At 37.2% G+C, this 14758-nt stretch overlaps 1 protein-coding gene across 2 annotated transcripts in view; it reads right to left on the reverse strand.

The window, feature by feature from the left end:
* The window catches only part of MK (mevalonate kinase), a 75426-nt gene that overhangs the window by 16388 nt on the left and 44280 nt on the right, over nt 1-14758 (reverse strand). For both annotated transcript variants that reach the window (XM_089372651.1, XM_089372652.1), the window contains exon 4: nt 10351-10764. In XM_089372651.1, the coding sequence (XP_089228777.1) occupies nt 10351-10764 (414 nt within the window). The remainder of the gene's footprint in view (nt 1-10350; nt 10765-14758) is intronic.

Below are 14758 nucleotides of genomic sequence, written 5' to 3' on the forward strand. Positions count from 1 at the left end.
AATGTGTAGTCCTTCTTTTTGAGTGGAGGTAGGGTTCTTGAGGTCTTCTCCTTGTGATGATGATTGTAAAATGTGTGAGCTTCCCAAGAATGCTTCAAGTGTAGAATCCTTCTTTGAATGAGCTAGGGTTTTTGAGGTCTTCTTTGATACTCCTTAGTTTCTTCCTTCAAGATGATGAGTGGGTTAGTCCTTCTTGATGATTTCCTTGTGCCCAACCCTTATGTATCCTTCTTCAATAATGATCTTCAAGCTGCCTTTTCTTCTTGTTGTAGTCACCTTAGCTCTAATACCATGTTGAGAAATCTAGGGGCAGCTAGATTAGGTGATTTCTCTTACTTTGATAACTGCTTGTGATGTATTTTTACTTAACTTGATTAGCTTCTTCTTTCACTTGATTATAATTAGTGTTCTTATCATCAAACAACTACCAAACAATAAAGAACAATGAGACAAGAGGACACAAGATATAGGCTATTAGCCAAGGCCAAAACCTCTCCTCTTGAGAGGAAAACCCACAAGAACTCTTCTCTTCTTATAGAACTTCAAATGACGAATTCCAAGACCTAAGACCCTTGTCAAAGTCCCCTCCAAGACCAAGTCAATCCTTCCTCTAGCAACTTCGACCCCCCCAACTTCTACAACTTTGATCCCAAGCGACTTCTCCAACAAGTTCAACCCCTACAGATTCTTTTGCAACTTTGACTGCAGAAACCCTAGATTGCACGTGTGAATTTGCTTCTTTTCCTTCTTTGCTTGGATAACCTTCTCCTTCTTGACTACTCGGCTTGCAAATTTAGTCTTTTCCACACCTAATTTCGGCCTCTTAAGGTAGCTATAATTTCGGTCTTACTACTGCAATTTATGCCCTAGTTTTCTCGCACGTGTGAGGTGTAGATGACCTAAAAACAATCTTCCACGACTTCGCTTTCCTTCCTTGGTTTCTTCTTCCTTTCACTAGGTATTCTATTCTCTTCTTGTGCTTGCACAAGTTTCTTGTCTTCCTCCTCAAATGAGGGCGAGGTCTTTCTCTAGGTCAAATTGTTTCCTGTAGGCCGACTTGTCCACTCATAGAGGTCGACTTGTTCTTTTGATGATGACAAGGTCTTGGAGGGTCTATTTGACACTTTTGACTTTACATAAATTTTCTTTACAAGATTTAACATGCCCAAGAGGGTCTTCAATACATGACAATGACTCAATTGACTTGTGACTCAATGGCAAGCCCTAGAAGCACTCAATAGGTGCTTGACCTATAAATAAATTTTCCTTGAGCATGAAACCCATGCCTTAAGAATGATAATAATAAATGTATTTTTCCCTTTACATCAAATACATAAAATCATGATTACGTCATTATGAAGACCGAACTAGTTATACTTTTCAACAACTTGCAAGCATGTCAACATCACCACTCCATGTCTTCAAGCTATTGACACACATGGAACTTATTATTACTCAAGCTGCCCTCTCTATTTTCACATTTCAAATTTTATTTCTGCAAAAATATCTATAAATTCTTCCATAATCACAAGTTGTGTTCATAATTAGTAAGATAGTTGGTTTTCATGCCTCTATAATGGTTTTATGTTTGTATCATTAATCATTTACCCTAAAGCCTATAGAAGTTGCAACTTTCTAGAGTCATCTACATGTAACATGTGTGATCAAATAGATCTCATTGTTAGTATATGGCTTTATTGGTGCTCTAGAATGGGAAAGACATAATTTGGGACCTAGAACGGTCATTTTGGGGTAGATCCTAGAAATCGCATTGATAGATTGGCATTGAAAATCATCCAATTTGGGGTAAGTGGAACTATAGGGACTCTGACCTTGAGGGAAATTTTCCAAGAGATCCTCACTGAATTCTATGGGTAGATAACTTTCCAATGGTGGTTCATTTTCCACAAATGGAATAGATATGAAAAAGTTATGCCCCCAACAACGTAACAATCCAATTATTCCCCACAAGTAAAAGTAGCATCCATGTCAACCTGCTATGATTCACCCATATGGTGTTACTAACATAGAGGAATCCACTAGAGATGTGTAGAAGCATTAAAGAATGAAAAACCCTAACCACTACTGCCAAGAAAGGATGTTAAAACCCTAGTCGAAAGGATGGAAAAGGGTTCAGCTCCTATTGTTGTGGTTTCGTGTTCCATGGTAGAATAGCTAGCAAGAGGAGGAGAAAGATAGCATAGTAGAAGAATAAAATAAATTTGTAGGGTACTATAGCGAACCATCGTGTCTCATAGCTCAACAACAAGCTTTATAATCTCAATATTTTTCCTTGTTCTCTCCATTTATTAAGAAGAAAGGCACATTTCTTCATTGCTTGTTGGGTTTTCCCACGTCGAGTTTCCCAGGATAAATATTGTGTTCCAATATATACCTTTACTATTATAGGTCTTTTTTCCTATTGTTGCCCATTTAGGGTAACAACATTTGGAGACACACTCATTCGAGTGTGATGATGTTGCTTGGATGACCTCTCCAGTTCATTCTCGTTTGATTCAGTGTTGTTCTTCCACTTCTTCCATTAGTTTCATGTTGATCTATGCTCACATCATTCATGAGCTCTTTCAAACAAACTTTACCATGGTATATCAGCTCTTATGCCTCACTTCTCAAATGGTATATGCACTAGCAAATGGTACTTCATGCATGATATTTTCCTTAGTTGATGTGCCATTTTCTTGTATGTGACGATGGTTTCTTTATTAAATTGTGAAAGTAACAAACAATAAGCATAATTTAATAACACGTCTTCACAATAAAGATTTTATTATTTTGTCTCATTTTACCGTGTGGGGGGCACAATTGTCCTAGATAGTTGTCCTCAAAACTTAGGAAAGGTTGTATTACTAAAGACGTAGTTGGGTTAGCATATTTCATATCCTAACCATACTTAACACTTTCCATCTTTCCCTTTCACTCTCATTTCATTTCGTAAAAATATATAAATCCTTCTCATGTTTGATTTGTCACATGTCATCCGACAAGGTCTAATCAAGCAAATTGAAGAACAATGTAAACCAAAGTTAAATAAAGCCAAAAAAAAAGGTGAAGAAGTGAAGAGCTTAAAAGTAAAAAAAATGAAAGGCTTGGCACATAAAGTCCTATGCTAAAAATGCATATCTAAAGAAAAGAACCAAGAAACCAAAGAAAAATACAAAAGGGGATGATTAAAGAAGTGCCAAGGTGTTAACTCTAAGTAAAGCTCTCTCTTTAAAAAAAGGCTTTCATGTACACAACGAAAATTTCTGCCTCTAAAAACTAGTTGGACCAATTATAATACCTTTCGCATCTTTATATGTGACTTTGGGGGTCAATGCATTAAGTTTAATTTCCTCTTTCCATAAGTTATTTCATCACTGTACCTATCTCTAACCAAGATACCTAGTAAATACTTCTTGACTTAGGAATTCACACATGTAATAAGGGTAAGTTTGTACCACTGTGATAAATTTAGGAATTGTAAAGTTAACTTTTGTTATGATGTTGTTAGAAGTGATTATTTAATTTGCATTGTCTAATGATTTGTGTTAAGACTTGACTTACTATTGTAGGTGGGCACCCCACATTTGGATCCATGTATTTTCATTGGGATCCCACTCCATGCCCATCTTATCAAACACACCTATGGGTTGATGGGTCTACCTAGGACATGTCACTCCTCTTGAAGGCTGGAAACACCTAATAGGGTTGTTGACCTATTCATCCCTAACATGGATGAGGCAACTTGCTTACAAATCTTGAGCTAGTTAGAAATTTGAAGGTAAGTCTTGTGTGAAGTATTTTCTTGCCCATAGCATTAGATATGGTTCATTGTGATGCTTTAATGGCTTTATGTCCCTAATGATGTTGATCTCACTTGATCTTGAGAGGTTTGTTCAGGCAGTATCACACATGCAACAAAGATTCCTTGAGGGATGACTAGACTCCTTTCCAACACATTCTAGAGGGTGTTTTGCCCCATTCTCAGAGTAGATTTGAGCTTGTGGCCCCAACGATGCACTTCTAGAGATGAGCTTTGGGCCTTGAGTAGCTCCTACACAATTCTACACCTCATGATGTGGTTCCAAATGTCAAATCGTTGAGCTTAAAAGCTTGGATTTTGGACTATTTGATGATATGCCCAAATGGACCCAAGTCGCCCCCAAGCTAGCCTCAACCCTGTTTGATGGACAATACCTTGTTCCGGAGCCCAAATGAGTATGGTTGTCACTGAGATGTCTTGGGAGGGCTAGCACATTCTTCTTTGATGCCAACGCTTGCCCTAGATGGTGCCATCTCACTCCTGTGTGTCTTAGAAGGGTGACGTAGGCCTCTTTTTGGATAACGTCATGGTGGAGGAGGTGCCTTTTGCACATGTACGCATGCACTATGAGGATTTCTTAGAGTGGGGAGCACTATTGGACCATTGCCTCACTTGACGCATTATTAACCATTTTTGGAGGATGATGTCATACTAGAGATCATTTTTTCCCATGGGTGTGGGTTATTTTTGGCATATTATTATGTTTTAAGGTTGCCTTGTGAACTTTGACCTAGTTGAATGCTCAAGTAAACTTGTTTGTGTTTTTGTGTAAAACGAGTGACATGAGACTTGGTTTCCCTCATATAAATAAAGGGGAGTCTCATACTATTATTCATCATCATCATTCATCACATGTATCTCTCTTTGGAAGTGTGCAGTAGCTATTGTTCTCTTTTCTATTTGGCTGCAATGTAATCTTATGGAGTGAATTGTCCTTTGAGGAGGAATTTTGCATGAGGAGACTTCTTGGGATTGATTGAAGAGATTCTTGTGGAATGTTGTAAGTTTATTGTTGATCTTCTTCCATTTTTGCATGCTATATTATGCGAATGAGAGTTTTTATGTATGACAAGTTAGAATTGCAATATTCTTCTTGAAATCTTGATTTTTCATGGTATGTAAAAAAAATTTCCTTGAATCCTTCAAGAGAACTTTGATGTATGCATCTATTGAAGTCAAAATCTACCATCCAAGGAAGTTGCTAGGGTTTCTAAGTAGAGATTATTACTCTCTCACCCTCTTCATCAAGGCCATCTTCATAAAAAATTCCCTACAAGACTCCATTGCCCAATCAAATCAAGCCACTAGTCTAGTAGGTGCTGATCATCCCCTTCTTTATATATATATATATATATATATTCTCTTCTCTCTAATTTCTAGGTTGCTAAGGTTAGAGTTTTTCTTGAAATTGCATTTAATAGCAATTTCATTTGATGTATTATTGCCCTCTTAATACAGATTGCATTTAATAACTTGAAAAACACAAAATATAGCATTAGTTGCATGATAAAACCATATAAATAGGGCTGACATCATCTCCTTTAATGTCGTTTTATGCATATTTCAGACATAAAAACTCACTAACCTACCCTAAAACTTGCTTACCTAATTGATAGCCTTGTTGCATTATTGATCTATGCTTGAAGGGCTATTTTTTCTAGCTGTTATATGACATTGCATGCCATATTATCGAATATTTCTCAAACCCTAAATTATAACAGTTCACTAATTTGTCTAAAAGGAGTTAGGAAAGAGTGCTGGAACTTTGGTAAATCTTATCTTATCCTTTCTAGGCTACCTCAGTATCTTCCCCCCAATCATTAGACCTCGCATCACCTTAAATCCTTCTTATTTTAATATCCGTGGGTGATCTTTATAGGGAAGCCTCCCTTGTGGGATTTAATTCACCACTAAATAGTTGGAGAAAGGTCATTGAGGTGACTGGTGATTGATCTCTTGTTGCCATAAGGTCTAGATCTGCCTAGTAGGGCTTTGCACTAGGCTTGCTAGATTTTACAGTAACACGCCCTACTCAAGGTCTCTACAAGTAACATAAAACAAACCACTAAGTACTTGGAATTTGGAAACAGAAATTCTGCATTTAGGAAATCACTTCATAACAACAAAATGCACTAGAACAATTTGAATGCACCAACTACAAGGAAAGTTCTCAATGCTAAGAATTAAAAAGACTAACTGCTATTCATATTGAGTGGGCCCTGCTCAAGGTCTCTACATGGAACCTAAAAGAAACCACTATATGACATCTAGAAACACAGATTTTGCATTTAGGAAATCCCTTCATAACAGCAAAATGCATTTGAATAATTTGAATGCATCAGCTACAAGGAGAGTTTTCAATGATAAGAATGAAAAAGACTAACTAAAGAATACCTCCCAACTACTAGTTATACAAAAAAACTCAGAAATCAGCCCTTCAATTAGTCTTTGATTGGAGGACATATGTCTCTGGGATCTCTAGAATTAGGGATCCTTGTTTCAAGGATTGAATTTCCTTCATAATTTGAACTTTCTCAACCAAAAGAACAGGCAAATATTTTGTTAATTGAGTGTCTTAAGTCATTAAGGGTTTGGTTCCTTTGAAGGTTTGAAGAGGAGGCATGAACCCGCTTTTGTCTCAAGTGCAAGTTGATGAAGAATATAAGTTCACTAAAAACACAAACTACACCAAGGCATATTGCAGAAGTCAACATTCAACCATTTCACAATAATTAATGCAAGAATCATAAGATGATTACATTAATCATACTCAAAACAAACCCTAGTTTACAAGAAGGGATCATATCTTCTACAAAAAGGGCCTCAAGTTCAACAATTTGGAGGCCCATTAGTCAACCTTTCACCATTTCATTAATTCTCCTTTTAGCTCCAATAGCCAGTTGAACCAACCATGATTTCTCGTGCTTACTTCTTTTCAAATGAAATCTTTCAACCTAATCAAAAGCTATGTAATTATTACTTGCTCCCTAATCAATTAAAATTGCAATAGGTTAATTGGTAATTTTACCTTCAACCTAAATCATGTTTGACCAATGGTCTACCTATCAATTTTCCAAGGAAACACATATTCTTAGGATGTTCATACCCACATTTCCCATTATAATCGCGTCCTATATGTTCTGCACATTCATCATTCTACCTTCCTTTCAAGGGCAATCTCTATACAAATGGTATGAAGGATGTCATGGGCCTAGAAGAAGCTTGTTCATGCTCCCTATGTTTGTGGGATGTGGATGCATCCATGAAAACAACAAGGATCTCATTGTTGATTTTTTGTGTAGCATCAAGAGGTATTCCCTTATGGCCTAGAAAAATTAAAGAAAATTATTTTTGACGTCTTGAAGTCGGCCCAACCAAATCAAAGCGTGTGTCCCTTGGGTAATTTTACCCCCATTCAACAAGTATATATAGATGATGTGGCATTTCATTTTTACCACCAAGAAAGTCTTTTATCTCTCTTCATCTTCTCTCTTGGATAGCCACACATGTGATCTAGAAGGACCAGTTTGACCAAGATCTAGACAAGTTTGGCCAGCCGAACTGACCGCAACTATAGACAAAATTTCTTTTCTGTTTGACCGAGTTTATCTGTTATTTGACTGAGCTATTTGATTGGGTGTAGGATGCATAACAGGTCAAGTTTGACCATAAAACAAGGCAGATTTGACTGTTGGGTCGAGTTTGACCAAGCCAAAGTCTGACTACATATTTGACTTTTGGATGGTTTGACCAATGTTGACCTGCTAGAATTTTGATCAAGTTTGACTAGTATTTGGACTTGGATATTGGCATAGATTTCTAGACCAATTATTGATTTGTAAACCCTGTTGAACAATAAATTCTCCTAAAGAAAAGTTGTTGGGTTTTCTCTCAAGGTTAGGTTTCCCAAGTTAAAATTATTGTCTCTATTGTGCATGGTTGTCTTTCTTGTTGAGAAATCCATTAGGGAAACATTAGGGTTTCTTATTAATTCGATTTCTCTTTTACTTGACAATTCCTTGTGATTAGTTATTAGTTCTTCTTCTTCTTTATTACGTTTTCATCATCAAGGTCATTGCCAAAGCTTCAAAGACAACAAGAGAACAAAAAACGTAGGCACTCAGCTAGGGCTAAAACCCCTCTGAAGGGGAAAACCCAGTGAAACTCTTCCACTAGTAAATCAGATTGAGATGACCAAGACCTTTTGACTCTAAAGACCAACACACCATGATCAGATCAGCCACCCATCCAAGAGATCAGCTTCATCAAATTCAACTGCTAGCTTTTGCTTCATTAGGACCTGTGGAAACCCTAACTTCTTCAGAAATTTTCTCTTGCACAAATGATGAACCCTCCTTTTCCTTCGTTGGACTTCATGCATCTCCCTAGGCTCCTCTTATCTTCTTTAGATCAGATCAGAAAGATGTGTGATTGATGTACATCCAAATGAGGTCGAATTGCATCATACTTATAGTCTTCTTGTGAGTTGGAAGGGTCCCTTCAAGGCCGACTTGTAGGGTTGGCCGACCTGATCATTTGGTGGACACTAAGACACTTTTTACAAAATAAATTTTCTCTTTCTTGTTTACAAGAGCCCCAATGGGTCTATGACATCATGATTTTGACTTTGACTCAAAATAAAATCCCTAGAGCACACAATGGGTGCTTTGACCTATTGACCATTGATCCAAGCATGAAACCCATGCTTTAATAAGTCAATTTCTTTTTACAATAAAATTCCATTTTCTTTTCTTTTGACAAATACATTACATCATGACTTCAAATACAATTATGAAGACCGACACTAGTTACATTCTTCAACATTTTTATGACCTTTATTGTTTCCGTTGCATTTACTATTGGTATTTTCTGAAGTGTAATTGCTCAATGATATCAGTGGCATAAGAATATTGTGTGAAAATCATTAGGAAAAAATTATCTGGCAGAAAATTGTATTCTACTGTGCATCTTCAAGAAAATTCAACACTCATTACAGACATGTGGTTGAAAACCGAAATTGTAATACCCTAGTTTTGTTTTCCAAATCAATATTGTGTATGTATATGATGAATGACTAAAAGCAACCAATATGCACAAGAGTGGTCACAACTTAGCATTTTTGGCATGGCCTAGTGTGCTTGGGCGCCCAGGCAGAACAAAATTTGAGGTTTCTTGGGCGTGCCCACACTGCACAATAACAACCAAGGCACAAGGGAGCGCCTGGAAACAAGGCAGCACAAAAGACCACCTCACCTAGCCATCCATGATGTGGTAAATGTCAATCATGTCAAGTTGTATGAGCCACTTCTTCCAGATGCATATCCAAAGGCCAGAATATCAAGTTTCTAGTCTCCTCTCTCAAAAAATTTACTTATTGATATCTGCACCAGATCAACTAGGCAGCATCAGATCATCACTTACTTGGTTGGCCAAGTGGTTTCCCAATAAAAGTTTGAGCTGTAGTTTCTTCATCTTTGACTAAAATTTGGGAAAATTTCCCCGAAGCAGGGAAAAATCTATGATCATCTAGTGAATGTACTATATTCATACCATATCTCTTTTTGTACTTCAATACACCTATATTTTTTTCTTTATCCCTTTTGTGCATCAGTGCACTTGTCTTTTGTCCTTTTTCAGGTGACTTCGTGCGAAATGATCACTTATCTACTATATTGTATTTTATTGACGATCTGATCAAAGATCATCATACTCCAGTTTTATAATCCTATATATCTCTAATACAACTGAGTGTACAAACATGGGTACAGTTCCAACTTCCAGCAACTATCATTTTGTACTTGCATACTAGTCTTCTGTGTTTAACTACGAGTATCTTTGCATTGCTGTGACGGTGTTCATATCATTAGGCCCCAGTTCTTCAAATTGAATACAGCCACATGTGGCCCGGGTTCTTCGTAGTGTCATATGAATTGTGAAACTGCAGGGAATGAATTCATGAACAACAGCGGTAAAAGAAGTCACAACTCAGCGGCATGGACTGATATTCACACTGCATTGTTTCTACCAAAAGTAGAAGCACCTTTCCATTGAGTGACTAATAGTGCTTCAGTTACAGCACAAAACCTATCATGTCATGGAATAAAGATTCAAACATAGATGGTTAAGAAGACAATTCTGCATCTCAATCATCGTTCATGCACAGCATTGGTTGGCTAAAATACATAACATGTCAAGGATTTCCCAGCCCTTCTGTTAAGTGTTTGTACCTTTGCATGATATTGTATAGTTATTAGCAACTAAATATGATAGATATCTCTTCCTACTGGCTGAGACACGAAAATAACCCCTTAAGAAGGGTCACTTGACTGCTGCAAAACCACAATATTCAAGAAAGGAGTCTCCTTTCAAATCATCTAGAAATTTGGTTCCAAAATGTACTCAACACAATCAACTCTAAATGATTTGTCTTTGTAAAAGTAATAGGTGCAGAAGAATAAGGGAGGAAGACACAGCAACAATAATAATGATTAGCAGTTTGTCAATAACAATAAACATAAGAAGGATACACTTTGGCAACAAAGTCAACACACAGCCTCCCCCGCCAGCTCCTGTCAGCTTGGAAAATAATTTGTATCTTGAAGTGGTTTGGAGTACTGCTTTGATGGCAGGATGACAAACACCCATGCACTGCAGCAACCCTTGATTCATCTCCATGAGTTCTTCCAGCTTTCCTTCCTGTGCACATATAGATACATCATCTGAAAAGGGAGCCTGCATAATATCTGCCATCTCCTCACTGATAGCATTAACTGCATCAAATACTGCACTCATTGCCTTTGGATGCCTTGATGCCCTCTCAGCAACCCCAGCAACTAATGCTTTAGTATTTCTTCCAACCTTTGTATTAGTTATAAGCATCCTGATAGGGAAGATATGCTCGATATGTGTCAGGTGACCAGACTTAAACTTCACCATGTTTCCTGAAATGAACGCAAGAAAGAGGGTCAAAATATAGACAAATGCTTTAAAAATGAATATTCAATTAATCAGTGCATCTAATGCCACTATCCTTTAAAGAGACTATCTTGATCTTTTTTATTTATATGATAGTTGCTTGCAAACAGTAGATCCAATCCTCATTTTATAATTTAGGAAAAAATTGAAGGTCTTACAACATATTTGGCATGGAAAATATCCACATACAAAAGAAATATTTGACCATTAGCATAATAAATCGCAATGAAACAAAGAACAGTAACATAATTCAAGCATAAGCTCTGTTTTGACAAACTGATAACTTAAGTCATCAGAAGCACTAAATTTTAGCAAAAAGGTAGATCATATTGTCTTCATATGTTCAGTAATGGTAAAATTTATTTCCGCTACAGAGGCCCTCGATAGATATGATTCCGAAAGGTTGGAAATTTGACACGGGTGGAAAAAAAAAATCCTGGCAGATCAGGAGAATGTGGAATTGTGAAAGATGAAAGGGGTTATATAGTTTTAATTTATTCAACTGAAATTATTCTAGTCACATGGTTTGGAAATGTGCCCCAAGTCTGAAGACAAGTTTGTTTTAAGTGATGAGAAATTTAGACTCAAGAGGATGTAGAGATCAGTAAGAACTTGGCCAGCTAATGAAAAGATTCAACTTGTCACATAGGATCTTTAATAATTGGAATTATTACCCCTCATTTCAGCAGCGGTACCTATATACATTTTTTCATTTGGAAAACCCATTGTAAGCCCAAAGAATGCAAGTCAAAGTCTTGTATCCCATGTGATGTTATGTGTTGTGGTATCCTAGGCCTGTTATGGTCAGCCATGCCTGATCCTTTTAATCTCCACCCTTAAGTTCTTTTGTCCTGTATAGGATTGGAGGGCTTTGGATGGACCCACCTGGACACATGGTTTAAAGGAGCCATCGGTTTTGTAGGGGTGATGGCAATTTGTAGTGTCAATCCAGCCCATGTCTTAAGTGCACTTACGTCCTATCCACATGGTCATGCGTCATAGGGTCTGTATGCATTCTCTAGCCTTGGCAGATCATTCATTTTTTAATTCTCAACATGGCAGACCCACAATTCACAACATTTCACGTTTCTCAAGGTAGTTCACGGATCTCAATGCATAGGATCCCTGGGGTCAAAAGTCAACAAAGGCTCAAATTGCACAACATAATATGTACTTGACATGTGGAAATTTTGTCAAAATGTGAAGGCATCAAGGAGATATTCCCAGTCAAAGATAGTCATCCCCCTTTTTGTGGCACATGTAGGCTGATTTGGGCATATTAAGGTCCATAATCATCCAAATGGGACATCCTTTATGATGGATGGGAAAATGTATGCGCATAGCAGAGAAATTTTTGCTAACTCCTCATGTGCCATAAAAATGCTAAAGATAAACACTATGCTACAAACCGATCAGGACAAATTGGGTGCATAAGCTACTTAAACTGCAACATTACAGAAGAATATTAACCAAGGTATGCACTTAACACTGCTTTACATGAAGAGAAGATTAACCAAGGTATGCACTTCACACTGCTTTACATGAAGATATCAATTAGTGGAAAAATTTACGCACTTTGAATAATTCATGCAATTGTTAAAGAGCCTCTCAATCTTGTTACCTCCCAAAGCTGCACTAGGTGATAAAATCCTGAAACACAAGTGCAACACTAGGGGAATTTGGAAAGGTTGCCCATTGTAAGCACAACAAACCTTCCTATTGCTTTAGGCCAGCTCTCCTCCAACAAGGGTGACAAATCCTTAAGTAAAGTGTAAGATAAACTTTAGAAAAATATGGGATGTTGAACCAAGACCAATGCCAATCCAATGGGTAATGGAATCAAGGTGAAATTCAAGAGGGTTAGAACAATGTGGAGTATGTTGAAATAGGTAACTAGGTTTGGTCTTCATAAATATGAAGTGTACTCTTGATTCTTGTATATTGTAAAAAGAAAGAAAATTATTATTATTGTTGTAGCATGGGTTTCATGCTCAAGGTCATTTTATTTATAGGTCAAGCACCCATTGAGTGCTTCTAGCGTTTGTCATAGAGTCAAGAAGTCAATAATCATTGTCATATATGAAAGACCCCATTGGGCATCATGTATCAAGTCAAAGAAATTTATGTAAGTCAATTTGAGTCATAAAGACCCTCCAAGATCAAGTCGACCTTGCCATCAACAAGTCGGCCTACAAGGAAGGGCAAGTCAGCCTCATGATCACAGTTCAAACTCCAAGGGAAGCCTATATATAAGAGGTACTCGACCTCATTTGAAGACATATCTAACAAGTTCGATTAAAGAAGAAAAGGAGACCTAAAAGGAGCGAAAAACAAGGAAAAACAAGGAGACAGAATGTGAAACTGAAATCTGAGTTCTTGGGCTATAAATCCTCCCACATGTACGAAGAGTTAGGGCATCATTCTGCTGTAGCAAATCAGAAATTTCAGACCTCCAAATAGGCTGAATTTTGGTGCCATAAATATCAAGTTTGCAGGCCGAATTGCCAAGAAGAAAGAAGCAATCTAAGCATAGGAGAAAGAAGGCGAAATTCATCATCTTTTCCCCACACGTGCGAGTTAGGGTTTCTGCAGTAGAGGCCAAAAATTGCAGACCTGTAATAGAAGCCGAAATTCTGAAGAGAGGCCAAAATCTGAGGTATCGAAGCAAATTTGACTGGCATTGACTTTGCAGAAGAAAACTCATCAAAGAAGGAATTAACTTGGTCTTAGAAGGGTCTTTGTCAAGGGTCTTAGCTCTTGGAATTCATTATTTGAAGATTCTATAAGAAGAGAAGAATTCTTGTGGGTTTTCCTCTCAATAGGAGAGGTTTTGGCCCTAGCTAGAAGCCTATATTTTTTGTCCTCTTGTCTCATTGATCTTCATAGTTTGGTAGTTGTTTGATGATAAGAACACAATAATAATCAAGTGAAAGAAGAAGCTAATTACAGGTGGAAAGCGTTCTATTGAGAATGAACATCCAACAGTATATCAATCTTCCAGTACAATTCCACCACAAGCTTACGAGGTCCTAGTTGCACCCCACATAAACTTGAGACCCTATATAAAACAACCCTCAAAGGAGAGTGAACAGCCCTAACTGTGATATTACAGCAACAAGACTCCATGCCCGAGGATATGTCAAAAATTTTATGTACCATCAAAGTTCAGATATCATCAGAGTTTTTAAGTTCTTCTTCTTCTCATCTTCTTCTCTATTGTACTCAAATTCCGCAAGCCCTACAGTGATGTTGTAAAGTGATGCTAGTATGATGAATAGAGTCATGTAACAAGGCTAGGTAACTTGAGACATTGTCATCAAGTGAGTTCACTTTAGGGAGCTTTTTTACTTGGTTAATTATTGGTACTTTTTAGCACTTAATAATTAATTGAGTTTTTTCTCCCAGTTATAACCCCAAAGCCGGAGTGCAGTTTGATGGCAATGCCTTGAATAAGTCCTAGTGTCTAGAGTCATTATACATTACCATACTAGATCACTTGTAAAGTTTTGCGGAATTTGATTAGGTCTAGGGGTCATTTTTTAAATTTCCCACAAAACGAAAATTTTAATAAATTATGTATGTAAATTGTAATAAGTGTTGTCTAGAGAAGTTGTATAGGGTATGTGTGCTCAAAATTACACCTCTCTACTAAGATACACTTTGAGGGGTGAAAAATAAATTATAGACCCTCAAAACCCATTTTTCCTAAGTCTATGGGAAAATGTGGCAATAAATTAGCCCAAAAATAAATAAAATGGAGAAAAATAAGAGAACTTCATGTGACAAAATGACATGGAAATGACTTGGAAATTATCTCAAGTCAAAGAGCAAGTCAAGAAGCAGTTAAATAGTGATTTGGCACATGACATCATCCAAAAGATTGAGCACATGGGAAAATCAAGTTTCTGGCTACATTTGAGGAGTTTGATTGGGTGATATGGCAGCGTGGGATCTTTTGGA

Source organism: Pinus tabuliformis, chromosome 8, assembly GCF_031772625.1.
Source record: "Pinus tabuliformis cultivar Carrire ecotype Pingquan chromosome 8, CPIR1, whole genome shotgun sequence".
Lineage (NCBI taxonomy): Eukaryota > Viridiplantae > Streptophyta > Pinopsida > Pinales > Pinaceae > Pinus > Pinus tabuliformis.